Source organism: Thermobia domestica, chromosome 13, assembly GCF_964235325.1.
Source record: "Thermobia domestica chromosome 13, izTheDome1.hap1.1, whole genome shotgun sequence".
NCBI lineage: Eukaryota > Metazoa > Arthropoda > Insecta > Zygentoma > Lepismatidae > Thermobia > Thermobia domestica.
In genome coordinates, this window is record NC_137466.1 from 187,851,468 (window position 1) to 187,876,728 (window position 25,261).

A 25,261-nucleotide genomic window follows, 5' to 3' on the forward strand; every position below is an offset into this window, starting at 1 on the left:
TTTTTATTCTCTACTTTCATGTGAAACGGAATTTTCAACGAAGCTAGAGTTATGTTAAATCCAAGTGTATCAGCCACCCCTCCCTAACAATTTAACAGAACTTTGAGAACGTATTTAACAAGCAGATGGATTTCCTGCCTCAGGAATGTAAGGAAGAGTGTGCCAAGAATTATACTATCAAACTGATGTATGTTGAATTGCAAACTGCACTCATCTTGAGCAGCTTTGACAAGGAACATAACACTCATGTGTTTATAAACAACAAATAATATTGAGTTTTCTCTAATTGAACATAAACTGCATGTCATTGTGGCTAAACAAAGTTGAGTTACTAACCTTTGAAATCGTGAAGGTCATTTAAATAGCCCTGTATATCAATTAAGTTTCTTTGCGCTTTATCTAGGTTTTGTAAATTTGTTCTCCTGTGAAATCTCCTTTGTCATTTGTGCTTTTACGTACTAGTGTGAAATAATATTTTATTTAATCTGTCCATGTCACGTGATATTTAATAAACATGTTGGTCTACTTGACCTTTACAATTCTAGAGAAGATTTTTCTTGTTGCAAAACATAAAATCTTTCTTTTCCATATCGTAATTGTCTACCATAGTCGCATTGAAATGTAAATGAAAGCAATTTTGTTTTATGCTAAGCCTTTTTAAAATATTGCTCACATATTTCGTGCTTTTTAATTGCACGTATATTTCTCGAGTTACTTAGTTTTTATCAATCCCAGGTAGCATACGATGATATTTCTTTTTTGTGGTTACAGCGCCATCTAGCGGGTAACGAAAAGTACTTCAAGTAAAATTTGAGTATTTTCGATCCCAAATTCGAGTCTCCAACAAAAATAGGGAGTTTCCATTTAAAACTTTCAAGTTGTCCCCTGGGGACGATGGGACCCATGAGGGCACTTGTTGTTTACAGAATTTTATAGGCCCCTGACATGTGTACATTCTTACCTAAATAGATTTGTCACATTTTTATTTCAAAAGTATTTCATGTCGCAAAGTTAGGGGACTTACATACGATGATATTCATTTTTTGCTATTACAGCGTCATCTATTAGAATAACGAAAAGTGCTTTAAGTAAAAGTTACTTAGTTTTGATCGTAGAATCAGAATCTGCAATAAAAGTAGGGGGTTCCAGTCCAGTATGAAGCACTCCAGTATGAAGTTTTTTTTTTTTTTTTTTTAACTCTCCTCTCTCCCCTGACACACACACTTCAACTATGATGATTTCACATCCTATTATAAGAATAACGAGATTTGGAGCAACTAATAATCAAAGGTATACTGAAAAATATTGAACGCCCTGTGTATCACTGGCATTATTAAATATTATAAACAAAAGCTCAATATTAATACAATTGCTCAACAATATATTAATACAATTACATTAAATAAAGTTTTCGTAAGTCTAGAAATAAAATAAATCTTAATTTGTATTTATAAGAGTTTTATTTTATTATCCCCTATTAACTAAGTTTTTTAATACATAGTGAATCAAAATTGTAAAGATCAATTTATTTCTTTGTTCATCGGGAGAACTCTCCACATTTGTAACACTTGCAGTCTACTGGTTCTCTTAATTTGATTTCCATTGATTCCATATCACCATGAAGGCGAGCGCCGTCTGGGTCGTAACAGTGGGGCAGTGTGATAGTTCTTTCACGAAGGTAGCTCTCTCGGCAGCAGTAGCATTCCTGTTCAGAAATAAAAACGAAAATAGTTTTAAGTGGAGTGAATTTCTTTAGAAGCTTTAATTTCATTGTTTCTAAGAAGTTTCTAAGAGCATTTCTACTGAGAATTCGTTTATAGAGAACGAGTTACTTTTGGAGGAGTCAAAAGGATTACTAAGATATTTTATGTACAGTGCTGATAACAGTTTAAAATTATTATTATTAGTATTGAATTGAAAGTTATATAATATTCCCATAAACAATGGATAGTTTTGAGGTAAGTTATATTGGTAAAAATTACAATTTTATCACTACAAGCTAAGGAAAGAAAACTTACTTACGTTAGTTGACTAATTCTTGTATATATTGGGTAAGTTTTCTTCCTTTAGTTTGTAGCGAAAAAACTGTAATTTTCAATTTTATCGCTACAAGCTAAGGAAAGAAAACTTACCTAGTTGCCTAATTCTTATATATATTAGGTAAATTTCCTTCCATTAGTCTGTAGTAATAAAACTATAATTTTCAATTTTATCGCTACAAGCTAAGGAAAGAAAACTTACCTAGTTGGCTAATTCTTGTATATATTAGGTAAATTTTCTTCTTTAGCCTGTAGCAATAAAACTATAATTTTCAATTTTATCGCTACAAGCTAAGGAAAGAAAACTTACCTAGTTGGCTAATTCTTGTATATATTAGGTAAATTTTCTTCTTTAGCCTGTAGCAATAAAACTATAATTTTCAATTTTATCGCTACAAGCTAAGGAAAGAAAACTTACCTAGTTGGCTAATTCTTGTATATATTAGGTAAATTTTCTTCTTTAGCCTGTAGCAATAAAACTATAATTTTCAATTTTATCGCTACAAGCTAAGGAAAGAAAACTTACCTAGTTAGCTAATTCTTATATATATTAGGTAAATTTCCTTCCATTAGTCTGTAGTAATAAAACTATAATTTTCAATTTTATCGCTACAAGCTAAGGAAAGAAAACTTACCTAGTTGGCTAATTCTTGTATATATTAGGTAAATTTTCTTCTTTAGCCTGTAGCAATAAAACTATAATTTTCAATTTTATCGCTACAAGCTAAGGAAAGAAAACTTACCTAGTTGGCTAATTCTTGTATATATTAGGTAAATTTTCTTCTTTAGCCTGTAGCAATAAAACTATAATTTTCAATTTTATCTCTACAAGTTAAGGAAAGAAAACTTATCTAGTTGCCTAATTCTTGTATATATTAGGTATTTTTTTCTCTTTAGCCTGTAGTAATAAAACTATAATTTTCAATTTTATCGCTACAAGCTAAGGAAAGAAAACTTACCTAGTTGGCTAATTCTTGTATATATTAGGTAATTTTTTTTTCATTAGCCTGTAGCAATAAAACTATAATTTTCAATTTTATCACTACAAGCTAAGGAAAGAAAACTTACCTAGTTGGCTAATTCTTGTATATATTAGGTAAATTTTCTTCCATTAGCCTGTAGCAATAAAACTATAATTTTCAATTTTATCGCTACAAGCTAAGGAAAGAAAACTTACGTAGTTGTCTAATTCTTGTATATATATTAGGTAAATTTTCTTCCATTAGCCTGTAGCAATAAAACTATAATTTTCAATTTTATCGCTACAAGCTAAGGAAAGAAAACTTACCTAGTTGTCTAATTCTTGTATATATTAGGTAAATTTTCTTCCTTTAGCTTGAAGCGATAAAACCGTAATTTTTACCAATATGACTTCCCTCTATACTACCTTCTGTTTATATAGGAATATTGTATAAATTTTAATTCAATAATAATTTTACATTACTAGCGTTTAATGAAAAAAATAACCAAAGAAAAAAGATACCTACTATCCATTTCATAAAGATAGGCCCCTGACTTCGCGGTGCTGCCGTGACGTCCAGTCAAAACTTATATTGCATTGTCGTACCTCGTTGGAATTGCTGGAATGTTGTCTTTTTAATACTTAAGACATAAAAATTTTCTTTGTACTATGTAGTGAGAAAAAAATAAAAATTAATGAAAAAGTGCGTATTTTTTCGTACTTTTTTGGTAGATCAATGTTTATAGAGCTATATCTCAGAAAAGAGATCACGTGAAATAATTTCCTGTGTACAATATGTAGATGCATCCATTAACTGTAAGTTGTGAAAAGTTCAATTTTCATCACTTGATATTTTTTGTGTAATTAAAACAAATGTGCGAAGCTCTGATCTCCTTTACCATGATAGGTAGAGAAACGTACAAAATACTGTTCGAAAATTTGGAAGTCTAGTGTTCCAAATATTTGGAACTATTAACAAAAAAGGGTTTAGTTGGTAGAGTATTTATTTTTTAAAAAAATATGTTTACTTCAACATGTTCTCTGCGTTAAGCGGTGAGCCATGTTGCAACCCAATCTTTAAATTCCCCGCGCTTATATGAAGAAACAGCATACAGTAAATGGAAGTGCGGCAACGCTGTCGTGCAGTGTTGTCGCGTTCAGGAAGCTTGTAGCGCGAAGCCTACTTCATAAGAATGTAATAGGAAAAAGTATTTATTATAACCTTTCACAACATCATAAAAACATTAATGCATGTACACTCATGTCTAAAATTATTGTCGCATGTCTATAAATATGTTATTGTAGGAATATAATTTGATAACGAATTCGCCTGGTATTTCTTATAATGTTAGTATGTGTATAATCGGCAAAGAGATGTAGGCTATGTGGAAAATTTCATGTCAAAAGAGCAGTAAATAAGAACAATAAAACGAAACTAAAATTTTCTTATCCATTTAGCAACATTTTGTTTTACTCATGCTAATTTTCGTATTCTTTTCCTATGAAATTTACCACAAATATACATTTCCCGACTCTACATATAGTATCAGTATTAAAAGTACCCTGCAAAATCATTATCAAATTATATTCTTACAAGAAGACAGTTATAGATATACGACAATAATTTTGGACATGAGTGTACACATCTCAATGTAATCGAAATAAAACTTTGAAGTAACACATCCAAAAACTCATCTCTTAATCTATTTACTTCATTCACTTTCGTCATGACTTTGTTGACTCATCGCTGCTCCTGCTATCTTCCCTAATATTTATAAACAATTGCTCCATTTCTACCTCAAGATCTTCACACTCTCCAGCTTACGAACATGTTAAAGGTTAAAAAGAAATGTGCCTTGGCAATCACGTGTTCACCCAAGTTCTGCGATCAATTCCCTTGCCGAATGTACAGTAACACAGAATGGGTCCTTTGTTTTCTTTCAACGAAAGAAAACAATGCAATGAGTAGGTGACGAGGGCTGTATTTGCGTCTAATCACGTCGCACTGATTAAGTCTTCAATACTTCCCTTCGGTTCGTAGGCGTCAAAAACTTACACACGCATTCATATCATATGGGTTCATTGCAATGAGACGGACGAACGGGCATTTATATTTTCGTGAGTATATCTTGTGCTTTTTGATTAAAAAAAAAAAGTGGATATTCCTTCACGAGCGGCGGTATTACAAAAAGAAGATTGATTGATTGATTGTTGAGTTTTACGTCCCGTTCAGCAGCGAGGCTATATGAGACGTGGACCTACTGATTAACGTGGAATCCGAACCACATGAGCTCCCGCCGGGAATTGAACCCGGGTATCCCGCGTCAAAGGCGCGCATGCTAACCGCTTAGCCACGAAGGAGCTCTACAAAAAGAAGAGGCAAAATGTTTAGCGATAATGAAATTGCAGAACTGATTAATGACTCTGACTCAGACGGTTATGAGTTAGTAATTAATAGTAAGGACATTGATTATTCTGTGCTCAGTGGCGTATCCGGGAGTGAACAAGATAGTAACTCTGTTTCAAGTAAACCTGAGGATTTTCTGTGAATTGTAAACTCAATATTACATATCAACTAAGGTTGTATCATATAATAAACTTTGTGCGTGTTTTTGTTTCTGTGCAAGTGTATTTTGTACTGCGTGCAATAAGTGAAGAACTGACAAAAATCAACAAATTTTCGAGGACCATCACATGCAAATCCAAACAAGATAAGAGTTCGCTTTTCTAATTTTGAACACTTGGTACATTTACTGTATATCCTGTTAATTTCTAAGAAATTGGTTTAAAATCTGTGGAGACATTACATTTTTAAAATATCTCTAAAAAGTGACGGACAGTGCGTAACAAGTTTAAATACCCGTCCGGCTGAGAGTGTATACGCGTCAGGAAAATGTGGCAACGTAGCACTCCGTATAAACTGCGATAGCGAAGGGCGCAAAGCAGAGAAAATCATAATGTCATATTTGTGATTGTTTATCTTTTAAAACAAGTCAAAACAGTTTGGTTGAAAAAGCTACTTTAAGATCTTTCTAAAAGTTTTTTCAGATTGTGAATACACCGCCGCAATTCAGAGATAAAGATGTCTCACTTTTTGCTGAATAACAAGAAAATTACTACGTGTTGAGTAATGAAATTTTCAGAACTTGCAGATAATATATGCATCTACATATCTTGCACAGGAAATTATTTCATGTTAACTCCTTTCCGAGATATAGTCCTACAAACATTGATTTACCAAAAAAATACGAAAAAATACGCACTTTTTCATTAATTTCTATTTTTTTCTCATTATACAGTACAAAGAAAATTTGTATGTCTTAAGTATTAAAAAGACAACATTCCAACAATTCCAACGAGGTACGACAATGCAGTATAAGTTTTGACTGGACGTCACAGCAGGACCTCGAAGTCAGGGGCCTATCTTTATGAAATGGATAGTAGGTATCAACTTTACCATTTTTTTTCGAATTACATTATTGAATAATACCTTGAAATTTTCTAGTATTTTGGAAGGTTGTATAATTGATAAATTAATGTTTTAGTTGCTAGTAGAAAATCTGGTTACAGTATAAACTCGTTAATACGCACGCACGGTACTCCGAACGCCCTTCCTTCGTCGTCTGTACATACGTACAGTACCGATACTGTACTTTTAGATCTTCATGCAGTGTTGGGAAGTAACGTAACGCAAGTAACGCGTTACTTGTTACTTTTTAAGTAACGTTTCCCAGTAACGCGTTACATTTTTTCCAAAGTAACTGTAACGGTAACGCGTTACAATTTTTTAAGTAACGTACTTTGTTTGCGTTACTTTTTTCACGTTATATTTCGGATGAGTAACTACAATATATGTATTTTTTTTTCGGAAACAAATATTTCTTTCCTGTAAGTGAATTTCTCAGAATGAAACAATCGAGCATGAACTATGTATGTCAGTGACCAACAGTCACAGACACACAGAGAAATAGATAAGTTCGTAGTGTCATTTGCTGTTTTTTGAAGATGAGGACAGCCTTAGGGAAATCACGTGTACTGATTGCAAGCACCTGGAAGATTTTGTCGTAGATTTTGACAGCACTACATTCAGTACATTCAGTGAGTGAACTAGGAATGCAATGATACCGGTAGTTTTTTTACTTTGATTGGTGTTGTTTTTATAAAGATGGAGAACGAAAATATTTTACAGTTCGAACATTTGAAATAATACTTTTTTCTTAAGAGCTGAGGATGATGGTGGACAGAATTTAAAAGTAAAGTGTCTGAAGTGCCCCGGCGGAAAATATTTATCAACAACTAGGGTGCCATAATTAACGATTTACAGTAATATAAATAGGCTAATATAGGCTAATATAGGCTAATATTAAGTAATATAGGCTAATATAAAATATAGGCCTACTTTATTACTAGAAAATAGTTTGCTGATGGTATGTAATATTGGAGTTCTTTCAAATCAGTTTGCTTATCCTAGAGTCTCGTTGATTATAGAGTAGTGTAATGTTTATATTCTGTATTTTTAATTTTACATAACAACATTGTTATTATTATATAATTAGTTTAGCAGAATAATAATAAGCAACCATTTTTTCTAACGCATAGGGATGAGCACGAATCAAGCTAAAACTCGACTCGACTCGAATTCAAATCGAGTTTCGAACCAAGTCAAGGGTAATATCCTCGAGTCGAGTTCCGGACCGATTCAGTTTTTCGCGCCGAGTTTCGAGTCCAGTCGAGTGATAAATGGCTTGTTCGTTTTAAGTCGTCTTGAAATCATGGCCTGATTACACTGGAAAACAAAAACCATGAGAAATGTAAGCTAAACAGTAATATGGAATACTTTTAGTGTTGCTCACGAGAGGAGACACTGCTCGCATCTCGTCTCGTCTCGATAGCGAGACCACAATAACTACATTTTTTATAACAAGTTCAGCTCGGCTCGGCTCAACTGAGGAGATGGCTCGAGCCGGCTCACTTGGGGTGAACCATCGGCTCGAGCTGACTTGGCAGGGATGACCCATTTGCTCGGTTCGGCTCAACTGAGTCGAGGGCTCTAGCCGAGTCGGTTGGGTGAGCTGTTGGCTCGGCTCACTTCTCGGTTCGGGTCGATAGTGAAAGAGCTGTGAGCCGAGCTGCTCGAGTCGTTGACAATTCTAAACCCAGGCCGAGCAGTTTTGGGGATATTTGGCCAGTGCCCTATAACTTTTAACAGTGTTTGGCTCGAGCCCGAATACTCAACCTAGATCCTCAACCCAAATTCAGAACAATGTCCTTGACTCCTAGCCTTCACGACTACCGAGGTTGGCAATCAACTAGTTTTTTAGTATTCATATACAAACCGCGTATCTTTCATTTTTAATATACAGTGTTGTTATAATTAATAATAATAATAATAATAATAATAATAATAATAATAATAATAATAATAATAATAATAATAATAATAATAATAATAATAATAATAATATAAGTTGTAGTACTAGTAGTGTCATTGATAATAATTATACTGTCTATGTAATATACTGTACTTCAAGAATGTACTCGAAACTACATACCGGATTTGACTCGAGTCGACTCGAAATTCGACCCCAATTCGAGTCGAGTTGGAGGAAATTTTTCGAGTCGAGTTCTCGGGTCAAGCGCAAAGATGTCTGTTTCTAGTCGAATCGAGTGTCAAAGAAAACTCCTCGAACTCGCTCGTGTCCATCCCTACGAGTAACGCAGTATGGCATTTTATCAATGTTACATTATATGAATGTAAAATGTTCATATATAAAGTAGAAATTTGCCCTTGCATTTACATAAAGCGATTCAGAACGTGCAATAATAATAATAATAATAATAATAATAATAATAATAATAATAATAATAATAATAATAATAATAATAATAATAATAATAATAATAATAATAATAGCGGTAGTAACAGTAGTACGGAAAATTGAAGTCATAATTTTTTTCACATTTTTAAAGTTTCGGACCTAAAAGTAACGCGTTACTTTCGAAGTAAAGTAACAGTTACTTTTTGGGGGCAAGTAACGCGTTACTAACGCGTTACATCTTAAGAGAAAGTAAAGTAACTTATAACGCGTTACCTTTTTACAAGTAACTTACCCAACACTGTCTTCATGTCATAACAATGCAACCTTAAACAAATGTAAACAAAGCTGTCGAGATTAGTCAGGTCAGTCCATTTTCAGGGGTGTACAGTATGTAGTACAATAGGTGCTGTAGTTGCGTACAGTCAGGCGAACGTTGTCAAGATGTCGTCGAAAAGAAAACGTTGCTCTAACTTTAAAAGACAAGTGCAAGATTATCAAGCTACGGGACAATGGAGAAACTTTAGGAAAACTTGCTTCAGAATACGATGTTGGAAAATCGACAGAGTTCGACATTAAAACTAAGAGAGATAAGATAATCTTTCACTGTTCTCGTACGGAATGTGGCCTATGATACGCTAATAAGAAACTAGTAAAGTACAGGGATATACGGATTTCTCGAAATATTGTATATATTTGTCAATGGATTAAAATACACGATCAAATTTTAGATATACGTCTGACCATAAGGATAGGCCTATATTACTTTTAGGCCAACGTTAGTATTGACCGTTTCACAGCTGACCAGTAGGATCAAATCCTAGTTACTTTGGGCCTTATGCAAAGTCGTTTTGACCTATGATTAGCGTCATGCAAAAGGCCTGACTACTGCAGGAAACATATGTTAGTCGAACTCTTTACTAATACACTAATCACGCGTCAGAACAACTCTGCATAAGGGCCTTTATGTTTATCAGTAGATGAATTACAAATTAGAAGAGTAATAGTGTGTTAATTCAAACATTTGATTACGTAAGTCTGAACGAAGTTAATCTGACATTAGTGGCAAATCAGTTTCAAATTTGATGCGTCTGTAATTTGACTTCTGCATCCATCTGCAATACATCTGAGAGAAGTGCAGCAAAAAGAATATTCTCTGTAAAATGAAACAATACAAGCAAATATTCAACGTTTCCATCAGAGAATGCCAATTAGTTCATTCAGATTATTAATTAGTTACGTGGCTTTCTTTAAGCTTTTGAAAAGGTTTTATTTAAAAAAAATCAAATTTACTCAAAAAATTTGCATAACTCGAACTAAACTATACGTATACGTTTATATTAGTGGATTAATCAAGTAAATATCTTCTAGATATGTTGAACATGTATATTGCTATTGTAAATAAATTTTAAATTTAAATTAAATTATTGAAAATTTACTCATTTCAGTTGCTGTCTTCGAAGTATTGCTTGTTATTTACCATTTCGAATTAGTTCTATTTCCCTGTCATTCGTGCGAAAGTACGGACAGGTTTCGGATGGTTCTGGCAGGGAGATACGAGTTTAGCCTGAATGTGACACTCAGATGAGTTTCGTTCAGGTGAGTTTGATGTAGAGAGGCCAATCGCTTGCAATGTATTCCTAACTCTCATCCGAGCACAGCTAAACTCGGAAGGGCAAATGCCCGGATAATATGTAGGGTCACTTATCCTGCGTTTTTTCTCTCTCTCTCTCTTTCTTTTTTCAATAATAAAGATTTAAGAGATCAATAGATAACATCATTGAAGTTTGTAAGTCTTACGCAAAGGTATTTACTAGTATTCAACAGTCTGAATGTTGAACATCATTGAAATTTGTAAGTCTTACGCCAAGGTATATAATTTTCAACACTCGGAATGTTGAACATCATTGACATTTGTAAGTCTTACGCAAAGGTATATAGTTTTCAAGAGTCTGAGTGTTGAACATCATTGAAATTTGTAAGTCTTACGCCAAGGTATATAATTTTCAACAGTCGGAATGTTGAACATCATTGAAATTTGTAAGTCTTACGCAAAGGTGTATAGTATTCAATAGTCTGAATGTTGAACATTATTGAAATTTGTAAGTCTTACGCAAAGGTATATAGTATTCAAAAGTCGGAGTGTTGCTCATTGTAGTTCTAGAACTCAAATAAAATAAAATGTTTATTTAAGATATATCAAGTAAAAGTAAGTAATTTAAGTTAAGCAAAATCGGATACAGTAATAATAGTTAAGATAATGTTTCTGATGAAGGCAATGATATATTACCGAAACTAAAACACGAATTGAATCACTGATTGGAAAAAGGGAATAAGTGCATCAGACCTAAGTTTTCAATAACGCTAAAAAAACCTTCTCGAGGCGTTGTTTGTATTTGTTTCAAAAAGTGTATAATTGAATACTTGTAGCAAAACAACTAACAAACACTAAGACAACAAGAAGAATATTGTATTGCAGCACTGCAATTGATTAGAAAAGCTTAAAAATGGAAAAAATATTCCCTTTTTCCAATCAATTAAAGTTGGACGTAATTGTAATTGTGTGTAGGGTATGTAATGTGCAGTTTATGATAGAGAGCTATGAAAATGTACATGTTGAATGCAATGTTGTATGTTAATCTTGGATATATGTATTCGAACTATCACGCATGTTAGGCTTCTAACACTTTAATTGCCACCGTTTGTTTTTCTGTACAGCACATGTTATTCGTACAGCAAGAAAAGTAATACAATAGACAACTGACGTTGTCACAGTAGAATGAGTTTACATAGGGTCCTATCCGTTTGAATCTTCGTCTTCTACAGTTTCTTGGTCAGTGGTTTTCCATGAACAAATCATCCTATAAAACTGTTTGTATTGGTCAGGTATGTATTTGATGATTTGTGAAGAATCGTTGATCATTTTCTGATTGATCGAGATTTGCCAATCGTATGCCTTTGACGTTGGCAGTGGAACGTTTGTGACATTACTTTTGAGTAATCGAGAAATATCAGTTCTTAGTCCATTGATAAACTTGTGAGCTTGCACATAACCTGGAGATTCTGCTTTGTAAACAGTGTTTCTATTTACTTACTTAGAATTTCACTGTTTTATCCACAGTGCTACCTGAAGATTTCTTGTAAAACGGTTACCACTAATGTTTAAAATCTAAGATTTCTTCATTGATAACTTCGTAAACCTGAAATGGAGTATCAGTATTTCTTGCATTCGCAATCATGTGGTTATACTGCGCTGGTAAATAAATGCGATTGTGTCGTTTGAGTTCTGGTTTGATTACAGCAAAATTTCGGTCACATAGTAAAAACTGTGACCTCTGACAGGCAAATATTGCTGTATAGTACTGAACCGTTATGACACTGTTAGGCTGAAAATAATTCATGTCATCGAATGATTGTAGTTTTGACCACCACTTGTATCACTGAAAACATGTAAATATGTAACTGATTGAGGCAAAAAGTTCTCTATAGATTGTGCAATGCGAAAAGGAGGCGAAGTATCGTAACGCCAGCAGAGGGCTCTGGTGGTTGTGTACTTACACACAGTCTCACAGTTGTGGTGGTGTCCTGTAGTGACTGGAAGAAGAAAATAAGAAACGTACGTATTCCCTTTTTCTAATCAGCGAGAGATTTTTTCTTCTACATTGGTCATATAGAGTTGCCCAAACATTCCTATTTTCTAGTCAACGATGTAACTATCTTAAAGGAACACATCTGCTATCTCAGGTTAAAATCGCAAAAAAATGTACTTATTCCCTTTTTCCAATCAGTGGTTCAATTGGCAATAATAAATGTTGCTTTGGACAGAGTTTCAAGATTACAATATTTTTTATGTGATTATACCTATTGATACAATAAATTTAGAACGAACGCCATTATTATAGTATTATATGAGATATTTAAAGCTTGCTGCTTGAATCCATCTTTTTTAACAAGTCATCTTACGAAATCATCATTCTTATCTAAGCAAATTGGCATCCAAGCTAAATTAGTCGGTGAGGTTACTGTTATTCTATTTAAAGTTAATTAAAGAGTTCAATAACTCTTGAAAAGGGACTAAAAGTCAATGGGTAGTTTAAACAATTGAAAAGAAAGGAAAAAAACACATTATGGATAAGTTAAAAAAGAGTACGCAGTGCGTAAGATGATCCATGTATATTTGTTGTTTACCTTTAGAAAACCTGTTGGAGTAATTACGCTGGGTTGCACTTGAGAATTGCAAGTGCCTTCACATTTGTTCACTGCCACGTCTGCATTGCAAGTCCTCTGCAATCGGCCAAGTTCATTGTATTCCTCTGTAAAAGATAATTGAAAATATAAAATAGTATAGTTTGCTATTTAATTTACTAATATATCGATGGGTATCCGGACAAAGGTGATAAGTCCATGTTTGCATTTTTTTCAGGAAACAAAAAACACATTTCAAATCATTTCATAAGTCAGAGATTCATGCAAAACTTAGTTTTTATTAATGGAATATTAACTTCAGGTTCTTTTGTTTTTATGTAACGTGCTATAAAGTGTGTACTGATCGCTATTTTCAAAATAAATTCGTTTTCAGTGATTAATGATGGACATATCACTATAGTTTATAGACAATCAATTATAGACAAAAGGTATAAGTCCTGATAAGCAGTCCTTTGCAATGCAGCATTATGACAGTTTTCTCACAAACAAAAATTTTCTTCTTAGACAAACAATAACAGAGATTCCAAAATTACGACTACAACATACAGGGTGTCCCATAAATCCCTTAACATAGACCATTTGGGTAGCTATTGACGATAAAAAAATGATAAGCGGGAAAAGTTACTGTAAATTATGGCTTTTTAGTCTAAAATCTTAGAAGTTTTCAAATTGAACCAACCGTATAGCGCCCAATGTACACATGTATAGCGCCCAATAGTAAAGGAAAATGCAACATAGCCACTCTTTCTTGGATAACAGTAAATGATAGATTGTGTCGTTCGGAAAACGGTGGACAGCGGAGAATAGCAGAGACATCCATAATGGATCACAAATATCACATGTGACGTCAGTGCCCAAATTTCTTAAACTTTACTGTTATCCAACAAAGATGTGACTGTTGCATTTTTCTTCACTGTTGGTCGCTATACAAGTGCAGAATCCAAACGGTTGGTTTACTTGAAAAACTTCCAACATTTTAGATTCAAAAGCCATACTTTACAGTAACTTTTCCCGCTTATCATTTTTTCGAATCGTTAATAGTTACTGAGATGGCCTATGTTAACGGATTTATGGGACACCATGTATTTTCGTAACAATGATTCAGACATTTTTATTTTTGTATTTCAGGTGAACTTTTTCCTGAAATAAAAGCCGTTGATTGTCAGCATGATAGAAACAGCACAAGATAAACAGAAGCACTATGTAGAGTCTTCTTCACAATCTTCTTCTGCTTGTAATCTATCAACGGTGGTTTTACTGACTGGGATATTGTTGTAAAAACCTTCGTAATCCTTTGGTATGACTCCACTCTTGATCATGGATAGCAGATCAGCTTTCTTTTGTACTGATATGGGAATTCTACTATGGTATAAGAAGGAAACTGTAATGTTTCCAGGTTTTGCTCTCCTGACCCTTTGGTGTAAAAGGTGAAGTTCACGGAATTCTGCATCCGATAAGCTTTCTTTAAACTGTACAACATAGGGCCTGCACTTCTCAAACCGTAGCCATTTGATAGTTAGCCAGTTCACACTTCTGTTTTCTGTATCCCGTGATCTGTTTTTGATAATTTTTGCTGCTAAAGCATAATAGTCTTTGAAAAACTCATGATGAACTAGTTTCACTGAATAGCGGCTGGGCCTGATGCGCGCTCCTTCAATAAGTACTTTCCATTCTCTTGTAGTGTAAATTTGTCGCCCCTTCCGCTCGTGTTCTATTCTTGCATGCATACTGTCGGCTTCAAGGTAACTATGACCGGACTCCATGAATTTTATATCGATGGTTTCCATGTTAAGTTCAGTCTCGATGGAATGAGCAAGTGCTGCAAGTAAGTATTGGTTCCTATTTTGGCCCGCGCAAGTGTCACAATAGCACACCACATGTTTTATCTTTGATGGTAGACTGCATAAGTTATCGATTATGCATGACGAGATTTCGCAAGCACCACGTTTACCTTCCGATTCGTCCCAGAGATAGCAGTACCCGTTTCTTGTAGGATTCTCGAAAATTGTGAAATTATAAACAGCCAGTTTTCTTTTATAAAAAATTATACTGTCACCAGCGTGTGGAGTATATAGGACAGCTTCCATATCAAAACTGATACAAATAAACGAATCAGTTGTTTTTGACTTCTTCTTGTAAGCATCTTTCGACTCCATTACTTCCCTCTCTCTTAATTTATGAGCATTCCACTCTTGAAATAAACTTTCTTTTTCTTCCTCAGTTCCCTCATAATACCGATGGCACAACGAGCACTGGTCCTTCTTCGGGAGAAAGAATTTCAGTTTGAAATCAGTGTGGATAACCTTTCTGTACGTCTGTTCTCCAACTCGCACTGCATTCAGTTCACCGCACTTTTCTACATACAGGCGATACATTTTTGATATATTCAAATCATAAGACAAGTACTTGTAATTCGTCTCCTTGCGGCAATAATGAGGTGCTATCTGAGGAAAACTATCAATGTGATCACGTACAACTTGTAACTGATAATCCGGCACCTTATTGTGAGGAATGTGGCTTCTTCTTCCATCTTCTCCATGGTAAGGTCCAGATGTTGTTTTCCTTCTCAAGCAATTGTAAATAACCTTCTTGCTCATCGCAAGAGTGGAACAAAAGAATTTCTGGCAAACGCGATACTTTACACCACCCACTGTCAAGGAATACTGTACACTTTGGCTCTTCATTTTTTGATCAATATTTTTGCGACTTCTTTGACGCGCAACATGTTTAGAACACACATGTTCACATATAAAATCTTTTTGTCTTTGATAATCTTTCAGATCATAAAAGTTCTTGCAAATTTCCTTTCTATACTCTTCTGAAATGTTCGTAGAACATCCATATCTACACTGTGAACAATCTACTTTGCGCGGAACTTTGGCTAGCACCATAATTCCTTTTCTGGTGATGTACGACTGTCCAGATACACGTGCCTGTTTTCTTTTATTCTACTTCCAATTTTCTGGTTGTGCTTTCTTCTTTCGACGTCGAGTGTGGTCACAATTATTCATAGGAACATTATATCTCTCTTGTTCTGCTGGGTGGAATGTGGCATCGCTGTTTGAGTGCTCCACATGATCTGCAAAGAAAAAAATAAAGAATATGATTAGGTCTAAATAACAATAAAATTATTATTCAAAGTGATTATTGCCCACAAAGACATTTAAAGAACAGACCTCCAGTAGGGGAGGGCATTTTGAAGTCGGAAATGGACAGATAACCACATCCTACCCTATGCACGATTAACCAATTGCGGGCATTATGAAGTCGAAAGTGGGTAGGTTGCCACACTTTACCCTCACACCGATTAAGCAATTATCTAACGAAGGAAATTATGTGCAGTACGTTACTTACAATTTTACAGAAGAATCATAGAGTGTGTGATTGCATTAAATATAGGTAGGAGAATATGTTAAAAATAAGCGTAACTCCGCCTACCCTACCCTGTGCTCCGCCTATCCTCTACAAATTTTGGCTTCATTCTGCATAGTGTTTCAGATATAGCCCAGTACTAACATGGGAGATAATGAACGTTCCTCGTGTTTGTGGAAAACGGCCTTTGAGTAGGGTATTAGGTTAGGCTGTAAGCAGTACTAGGTTATTGCATCAAGATTATAATTCTTGTACCAAAACGGGAGGCCCGAAATAGCATAAATTAGAAATAGCTACCTTTCGCTCGGAATTATTGTGTGGTAAAAGCTAAATGAAACATAAATCCGTATTAATAAAAGCAACAAGAAAATTGCGAAAATGTACTTAATCTTATAATTTCAGCAGAAGGTAACTACAACTTCTTAGTGCAGAAACAAGTCTTACCATCAGTTGCTTCAATTCTTTCTTGTCTGGGTACTTCTTGTAATATGTATTCATTGCCTAACATGTTCACCACATATTCCACAGGTTCACTGTTATTTTCTAGTTCTTCTAGGATCTGAATATCGGTTAATTCTTCACGGAACAACATACTTCTTCCACCAACACAACGGACTCCTAACAACGTAAAACTCAGAGCACCTTTCTGTCTTCTACACTCATCAACAGAAGTTATATGTCCAAACAAACAAATAACTACTACTAACCGTTTTCAGAAAAACATAAGTAACATGTCCATATAAATGGACTTATCACTTTTGCTCACAGCATATCACGATTCCAAAACATATCACCTTTGTTTTTTGCCAATAACGTCGTTATTATGTATTTACATTTAGAACCAGTGCTCACAAATGAAAAAGCACTTCGGACAAAAAAGTTGGACATATCACCTTTGTCCAGATACCCATCGATATATTGTGTAAATATCATGCTGGAACACAGTTTAAACAGGAAATGGCACAAATTATTTCATAATGAGTGTAAGGAACATGAAAAACCGAATGGTCTGTTTTGCCCCTTATTTAACAATTATTATTCTAATACCTGTTTACACATTATGATTAGAAAGAAGAAAAATATGGAGGAAAAGATAAGCTGTTGTTAAAAGAAAATTCATAGTTATGTCCGTAACACTACTTCAGAGAACATTTAGGACCATTCCATTCGTGTTTCTGTGATATGGCGATGTCTCGCTTTTATTCATGTTATCGAATTTATTAATTATCTGAATTACTGTTATATCTCTCTCGACAATTTTGGTTGTTAAGTTTTATCCTAATATTTTTAACTGACAGCCCTTACATGAAGGAAATTTTAGGCCTTTTGCCGTGAGTATGATGGGGGTAAAAACACTCAAAGATCATGTAGCTTGAGGTGTTTATGCATTGAGTGGCACGCCTAGGATTGGATTATCTTGGTTAAGTAAGACTTATTGGGGATATAAAAAGACACCTTTCGTGGTGTATTGTCAACTTCAAGAAAAATCCACCAGGGAGCAAAAACATTCCTCAAAGTGCAATCCTCCTTGGAGAAATGTTTTTTGTTTCCGAATTTCCTATTGAGCAGGCCTGCAACAAGGGTTTTTGTCATCCGGGGCAAACACGAAATTCGGGGCCCCTTTCATCTATATATACAGTATATATATATATATATATATATATATATATATATATATATATATATATATATATATATATATATATATATATATATATATATATATATATATATAGTGTCCTTTTAGATGTCCCACCACTCACTTGTCCCCCCCCCAAGATATAGCCCTACACTTGAGGTCACTACTTCTTTATTTCATAAAAGTATTGGGCTGTTTTGTGCCCGCTACTTGTCAAAAATAACGCTAAATGTTTTCTGTTTTCGGTCGCAATTGTTCAACGCATCTTTGAACTTTTTTTTTCACCCCAAATCCCTATAAAAGTTTTCACATTACTGTCATACCATTGACATTTCATGGCATATATGTAATTTAACAAACAAACAAATTTGCTGTGCGCTTTATCTGTATGATGAATGAAAAGCATTCTAAAAAAATCGTCACAGTAGCAACAAATCGATTCTATAAGTATTTCGTGATAAATTTACAGTATAACATGATTTCAGTCATAAAATGGGCTCAGTTTTAAAATTGGTTTATTTGCAATCAGCAAACATGTCTAGGTTCCTAGAACAAAATTCTGATAAAGTAAATTTCTATAGACTCCTAGAACAAAATTAATGCAGACCTAAATTTGCCTAGGCTACCTAAATATTCTATAACACCGAATTATTTTTTTCTGGAATATGATCCCAAAAAGTTTTTTCTTTTATTACAGAGGCGTAATAAAAGGCAGTTTAGTCGAAGTGAGCAATTATGGCTTTTACAGGCCCCAGGAATTTCTGTGTGCTTGATTTTCATGCGACTAAGTCAGTTGTGTAAATTCAAAGGCATTTCTAGGAAAAATTCAGCGTATTTGTGTCATCACTCGCTACAACTGTGGTTAAATTGCGTGAGCACTTCACTGCAGCTGTGACCGATATCGAAAAAAAAAAATGAAATCTTTAAGTTTTACGTTCCACGGTTATGCCGGTTAGTCTATGTGACCGATATCGACCCTGACATGCTAGGAAGAGTTTGGCAGAAACTTAATTATAAAATAGATGTGTGTCGTGTAACTTGTGGATCTCATATTGAACGTTTATACGTTAGAAAAAAAAAACTTTTTGAGTTGATCAACCAATGTGTGTAACCTCTGTTTACATACGCGTCATTAAAATCAACAAAAAATGATCATTGAAATCGGGAACATCATTTTGACTCATCCTATATCTTTTAATTTAAGCAGTTTCTTTTTGAAAACAGTAGAATTTAAGCAGTATTTAAAAATATACTGTATGTGGCAATATGACATTCAACGAAGCGTTAAAGAGAGAATATTCTTTCGTAACAAATAATTTCATTAAGAAGATATTAAAAAGAAAATTTGTCAGCCCTAATTTTAGGCAGAAACGCATTATTTAATTTACTTAACTCATACCTTCTGCTAATTATTATTATTATTATTATTATTATTATTATTATTATTATTATTATTATTATTATTATTATTATTATTATTATTATTATTATTAGAGAGATGGCTGCCTTAGGCATACTGAAAGTGTTGAAATCTAAATATCGAATTCTCTTCCTCTTTCCCTGATAAGTTGGAATCTATACTATTAAACTTCCTGTTTAAAATCCAACAAACATCATGAGACACCAGTAATAATGACTGCTTTTAGACGATCTTACTCATGTAGTTGGTATTTTTCAAATATATTGGTTTATGTATACCTATAAAGCTATCGTTTCTTTTGTTTACCTGAAGAAGTGAGTGGGATTTACTACCAGTAAACATTAAACTATGTTCTGCCGGTAATGGGAAACTTGTAAGCCATTTCTATAGGTAAAGTTAATTGACAAACAACTGACGTCAACCACAAGAAGGAACCAGCAAGGTCAAAGAACGAAATGAATGCTTATTAATTATTACTCACGACATTTTGGTAAGTACAAAGTTTAACTATTAGCAGGAGATCAGAAATAATTTATTTGTATTGAACTCCAGAAACTCTGGAAAAGTATTAATTAAAATTTAAACTTATTATTACCTTCAACAAAAAAGAACAAATTATATTCCTTGGCGTTAAATATCATATTGAATGTTAATTATTGAATGTTTGTTGATTGCAAATTAGCCCATTTTAAAACCGAGTTATGAATCACGTTATTCTGTAAATTTATCACGAAATATTTATTTATAAATTAAAAAAAAAAACATTTAATGCTACGAGTATTTTAGAAAATCATCCGAACAAAATTCACCACATAAGCAAAATCATAATTGACTTTTCTACCGAACTCTTAATAAACTAATTCCACAGTTCTTTTCTTAATTTTTCTGGAAGAAATTTATAGTATCCTATTTATTAATAGAACATTTATTTATGAGAGATCGAAACAAAATTGCTATAATAATTTTCGAGATACTAAAAATGTTGGATTTTTACCCTTTAATACAAGTAATTATATTTTATTTAGATATAAGAGAAAAAACCGAGAAAATCCTCTTAAGAATTACGTAAGAACCTAAGCTATCACTGACTTATCACTAGCTAGAAAGCTTATTAATGTTATTTTAGACTGGATTATTGCATAAAATACTTAAGTTGAATGTGTAATTCACTTTCCTTATATAATATACTAAAACATGAAATATAAGAGACGGAGAAAAACTTTAAAAATTTTCCTGTTTCCTCATTTAGGTGATGTACAATACAGGATTTAATTTATGTTAGGTATAGATAAACATTATCTTTTGCATTTCCTAAGAACCTTGCATTTAACGAAGGATATTCAGTTATCTGTGACGTAGAACTTTTACTTTTATTTAAATAACTATTAATGACACTTAAATACTTGTTGAACATGGAAGGATTTTCCCATCATCAAAACTTGTTAATTATATCGGGTTATAAGCAGTCTAGACAAGGCAAATCATTTAGATTAATACCTTTATCAATTCCCAAAGCATTTTAATCCCTCTTCTCAAACTAAATATCAACAGTTAATTGAAAATGACAACAAACTTATTTTTAACTTTCGATCTGTTGCCCTGATTTTCCTTGTATGCTCTACAACATCAAACATAGCAAAGAGATAAAAATTTACTTATATTTTCGTTATGAAGCAAAGTAATATGCGAGATGAGGAATGGGGAGGGAACTCAAATACATAATTAAATTTGCTAATTGTGTTTGTTAGGAATATGGAGAAAGGAGGAAGTAAAAAGAGAATTATTATGCGTCTCTGTAGTGAAATTAATGAGGCGAGAAAGTGGTCATGGGACTTATTAAAGGCAACAACGATACCACTTACTTAAAAAAAAAGATACCAAAAGATATGACATCTAGAATCATTAGTGTTATATCACATGAAACAAAATAACAAATAAATAAAACAGAAAAGACTTTAGATTCAATATGTTTGTATGAAAGAAAAATAATTATCTTGAAAGGGAAAAGTTTAAGTCTAGAAGAGACAAGACCAGTGATGGAACGAGTCACGAACCCAGAGACAGTCAGATCCATGACCCACACGACTTGATGACCCACTTCGGACCTTTATGACTCGGAGTGACACGAACATACCCGGTGCGATCCGGAGAAGACGAAACATTGCTATACATTTGTGCAATATGTGTTAGGCTCATGATGTACATTCATTCTAAGAAACACTATCCTGTCCTCTCACTAAATCCATAATTTTCTTTCTGGCCTGTTCTGTACGTCCTCGTGACATAGCATTGCACTAAAAGATAACTGCAATGTTTTTGACAGAGTATAAACGCGTCAAAATCACAGAAAAGAGAAGCTACATGTATTCCTTTACGAAGGATCGTCAAAGTTTAATCGAGTGAACCTGTCAAAGTTGTCGTTTATACTTGCAAAGATGCTCCTAAACCTAAACACTGTTTTGTTAAATCTTAAAGCAAAGATAATGGCGTCGTTCAACATCTTTAAAGACATAACAACAAAATTTATATTCGACAAAGCGAAGAGATTCAAGAAGAAAATTTTTAAAATATGAAATGCTTGTAACAAATCTCAGAGCACTGTAACTGGGATATGTATATAGGGGTGAAATGGCTGAAGTAGTGTGCTTTTCAATAAACAAACAAACAATAAATAAATATAAAGGAGCTAGTTGAAATAAAACTTATAAGTAACTCATAAGTCATGATAAGTAACACTTTAAATATATCTCTAACCTAAACTATTATATAATATAGCTTTATCTTCTATATACTATCCTCACCTTTTACTATATGTATTTCTGAGGGGAGAGTTTCACAAGCTTCTTCCCCTTCAGCGTTTGTGGACGCCACTGAAAGAAGCAGTAGGAGCACAACAAGGAAGGCGTAGAGGGTGCAGTACAGCGTTGAGGGCATCACGAATTTCTGCAATTAAAAAAGAACAATAATTCAAGTGCATTCTTTGTACAGTCTTGGATTAGAAAAGTCGTGCCTACCTACCTATGTTTTAAAGGTTTTATACTTGTATTGTAATTAATGAGATTTCCAATCAAGAACTGAAAAAGACGAATAAAATCTTGGCTTTTAAATGGAATGTGAATATAGGTTTTTGAAGCATAAAGTACCTAGGTAGTTATCAACATCCTTTGTATTTTCAAAGTTTTTAATATCAGGTTGTGTAAAAATAGTATTGAGTCTTTGGAGAACGAAATTTAGAATACATACAGCATATTATAATTTGAAAATAATGTTATGAAACCACATATGCGCCATTTTGTTCGAAAACCTTCTGCCATTTTTCCGGCAACTCCATAATTCTCGTCGCTATAGAAGTTCTATAGTATATATATATATATGACACGTGGTTTTCACAAGTCTCTTTCGAAACTATTTTAACATTATTCAGGGAGTTCTGCAGAGACCAAAACAAATGTGATAGTCTGAAGGTGACAGATCCATGATACACGGTAGATGCATATTAAGAAACCCAGCCAAGTTCTCGCAATTTCTGACGGATTCGGTAAAAATGTTGCGACCTGGTGTTCTGTTGACCAATTCTGGTAATTTATTTTTTGAGTTGTTAGATGCTCTCGCGCTAATTGTTGATAGTACAAGTCCGAGTCTATCGTTCGGGTAACATTCATAAGTCCTAAACGGCGCAAGACCTAAACGGCATAAGTCCTAAAAATATAGGCACTGGACCTAAATTTTAGGTCTTGTGCCGTTTAGGACTAGTGCCGTGAAATGATTTTTAGGTCTTGTGCCGTTTAGATCGTATGCCGTTTAGCACTTTTGCCGTTTAGGTCTTGTGCCTTTTTCATTCACCTTCTTTAGTTCTGAAATTCGCCACCATCACACGAAATTGCGACGATGAAGTAACTAGTTGTCAATAATGTTACGAACGTAGCTGATTCCAACGGTAACAGCTATATTTGTCAGGGGCGGATCCAGGACAGGACAGGCTATAAGTAGTAGTTGTAATACTGCTACTTAGAGCTACTTTTAAGAGCTCCAAACTTTGTGATGGGTTTTATTTATATACAAAATAAGAAAGTTTCCTCTTCTGGGATGGGGAGCGATTGCCCCTCCTGGATCCGCCCCTGATATCTGTACTTCTAAAATTATTATTATCATTATCTGTTCTGCAGTTATACATGAATTACATTATATAACCAATTTCATTCTAAAAATTAATTATATAATTGATTAAGAAATTCGTTTCTTTCAAATGGAGATACGAGAATCCCATGACAAATTCCTAAAAAAGAAGTAAATAAAAATGTTTATAAAGCATATTTTACTAGACTTTTCTGAAGTCAAGTAAGCACTAAAGCCCACTCTAACTTTCCAAAGGGAGGACAAAAGCCCACCAAAGCTTGCTTAATTAGAACAAAGGCCCACTAGATATTTCACAAGTGAACACTAAATACCGACTATATAATATTAAGAACGCAAACAGTTACTATATTTCACAGTGTATTTTGGTAGAGTTGATATGTATAAGCCAGAAAAAATCAACAAATAAACCGAAATTACTAACGTAATATGCAACATGATACGTTTGAAGAAACCAATACATAGTCATTTAGGGGCGTAGCCCGCTAACTTTTCTAGGGAAGTAGGCTTTTTAACACATTAAAAGCAAACCAAAGGTATATATTCAAATTACGAAAGCTTCAATAAGGCAATAAATATTACACACGTACATAAATACATATGGGGGCGCGGTGGCTCAGTGGTAGAGCGTTCACCTCCGCTGCTTGGGGGTCCCTGTTTCGATTCCAGCTCGCGCCATGTGAACTTTGTGGTGGACAAACACCGTGCTCGTGGGTTTTTTGGGGTTCTCCCGTTTCCTCCCACTTTCTTCATTCCACCATTTCATTCATTTCTCATAATCACCGTCTCCTTTAACCTAACCGGGATATTCGTGGGACGAAAAATTCAAAGATGTCATTTCATTTTTATAAATACATATATTATTGTTATTATATTTTCAGTTATTGAAACCTGGGTCTCCTTTTTGAAACCTGGGTCTTGACAGTGCGTGAATTTAAAACTACAGCTTGTTGGAAATGTACGAATATGTTGTTAAAAAAAAAAAAAAAAAGGAAATTGTTCATAAAAGTTAATGAGTTTGTGTTTATCTTCTGTACTCTTATATAAAAGAGTTTAGATAAGTGACTTTCTGGGCATACTACTACAACTAGAGTCAAATTTTAATTTTAAAAAATCGTTTTCTTACGAAAGCAGGATATAAGAAAGAATTTTTGGAAATACATATCGTAAAAAAGGTGGGGTAAGATTTTTTAAAAAAGGAGTAGTGTATCTCGTAAATCTCTGAAGCTAGTAAAATGAAACTTGGCATATAAACTTTCCGCTGTCAAACAAAGAAAAAAAAAACTGAAAATTCAACACATAAATGGGAAAGAACAAAGAGTGAACTTTCTTTAATGTTCGAATTTCTCATTACTTATTCAGAAAATATTGATAAAGTAAAGAAGGATTTGCTTAAGCTGGATACACATTAAAACACATGTCTGAGGGAACAATTGTCGTTTTTGGGCGCGGACACTCGCCCTTCTCTCCCGCTTCGGGCGTTGTAGCATCGCAAACGCATTAGGGGATAAAAGGTAGCAAGGCACCACGAAGGAAACGTCACTATGAAAGTTTAATTAGGGAACTTCAAGAGTAAGGAGATAATATTGAAGGTAAAAATGTCGTAGAATAGGAAGTTCAATTGTAAACACACCAAGGAGAGATTCTTTCTTTTTTTTAAAAAAAGAAAGAAAA

At 33.8% G+C, this 25,261-nt stretch overlaps 1 protein-coding gene across 1 annotated transcript in view; it reads right to left on the reverse strand.

The window, feature by feature from the left end:
• LOC145668863 (chitinase-3-like protein 1) overlaps positions 1 to 25,261 on the reverse strand; it is a 240,630-nt gene that overhangs the window by 76,664 nt on the left and 138,705 nt on the right. The window contains exons 2-4 of the mRNA XM_081737090.1: positions 22,255 to 22,396; positions 13,005 to 13,129; positions 1,554 to 1,705 (exon numbers count right to left, since the gene is read on the reverse strand). Coding sequence (XP_081593216.1) covers positions 1,554 to 1,705; positions 13,005 to 13,129; positions 22,255 to 22,396 — 419 coding nt within the window. The remainder of the gene's footprint in view (positions 1 to 1,553; positions 1,706 to 13,004; positions 13,130 to 22,254; positions 22,397 to 25,261) is intronic.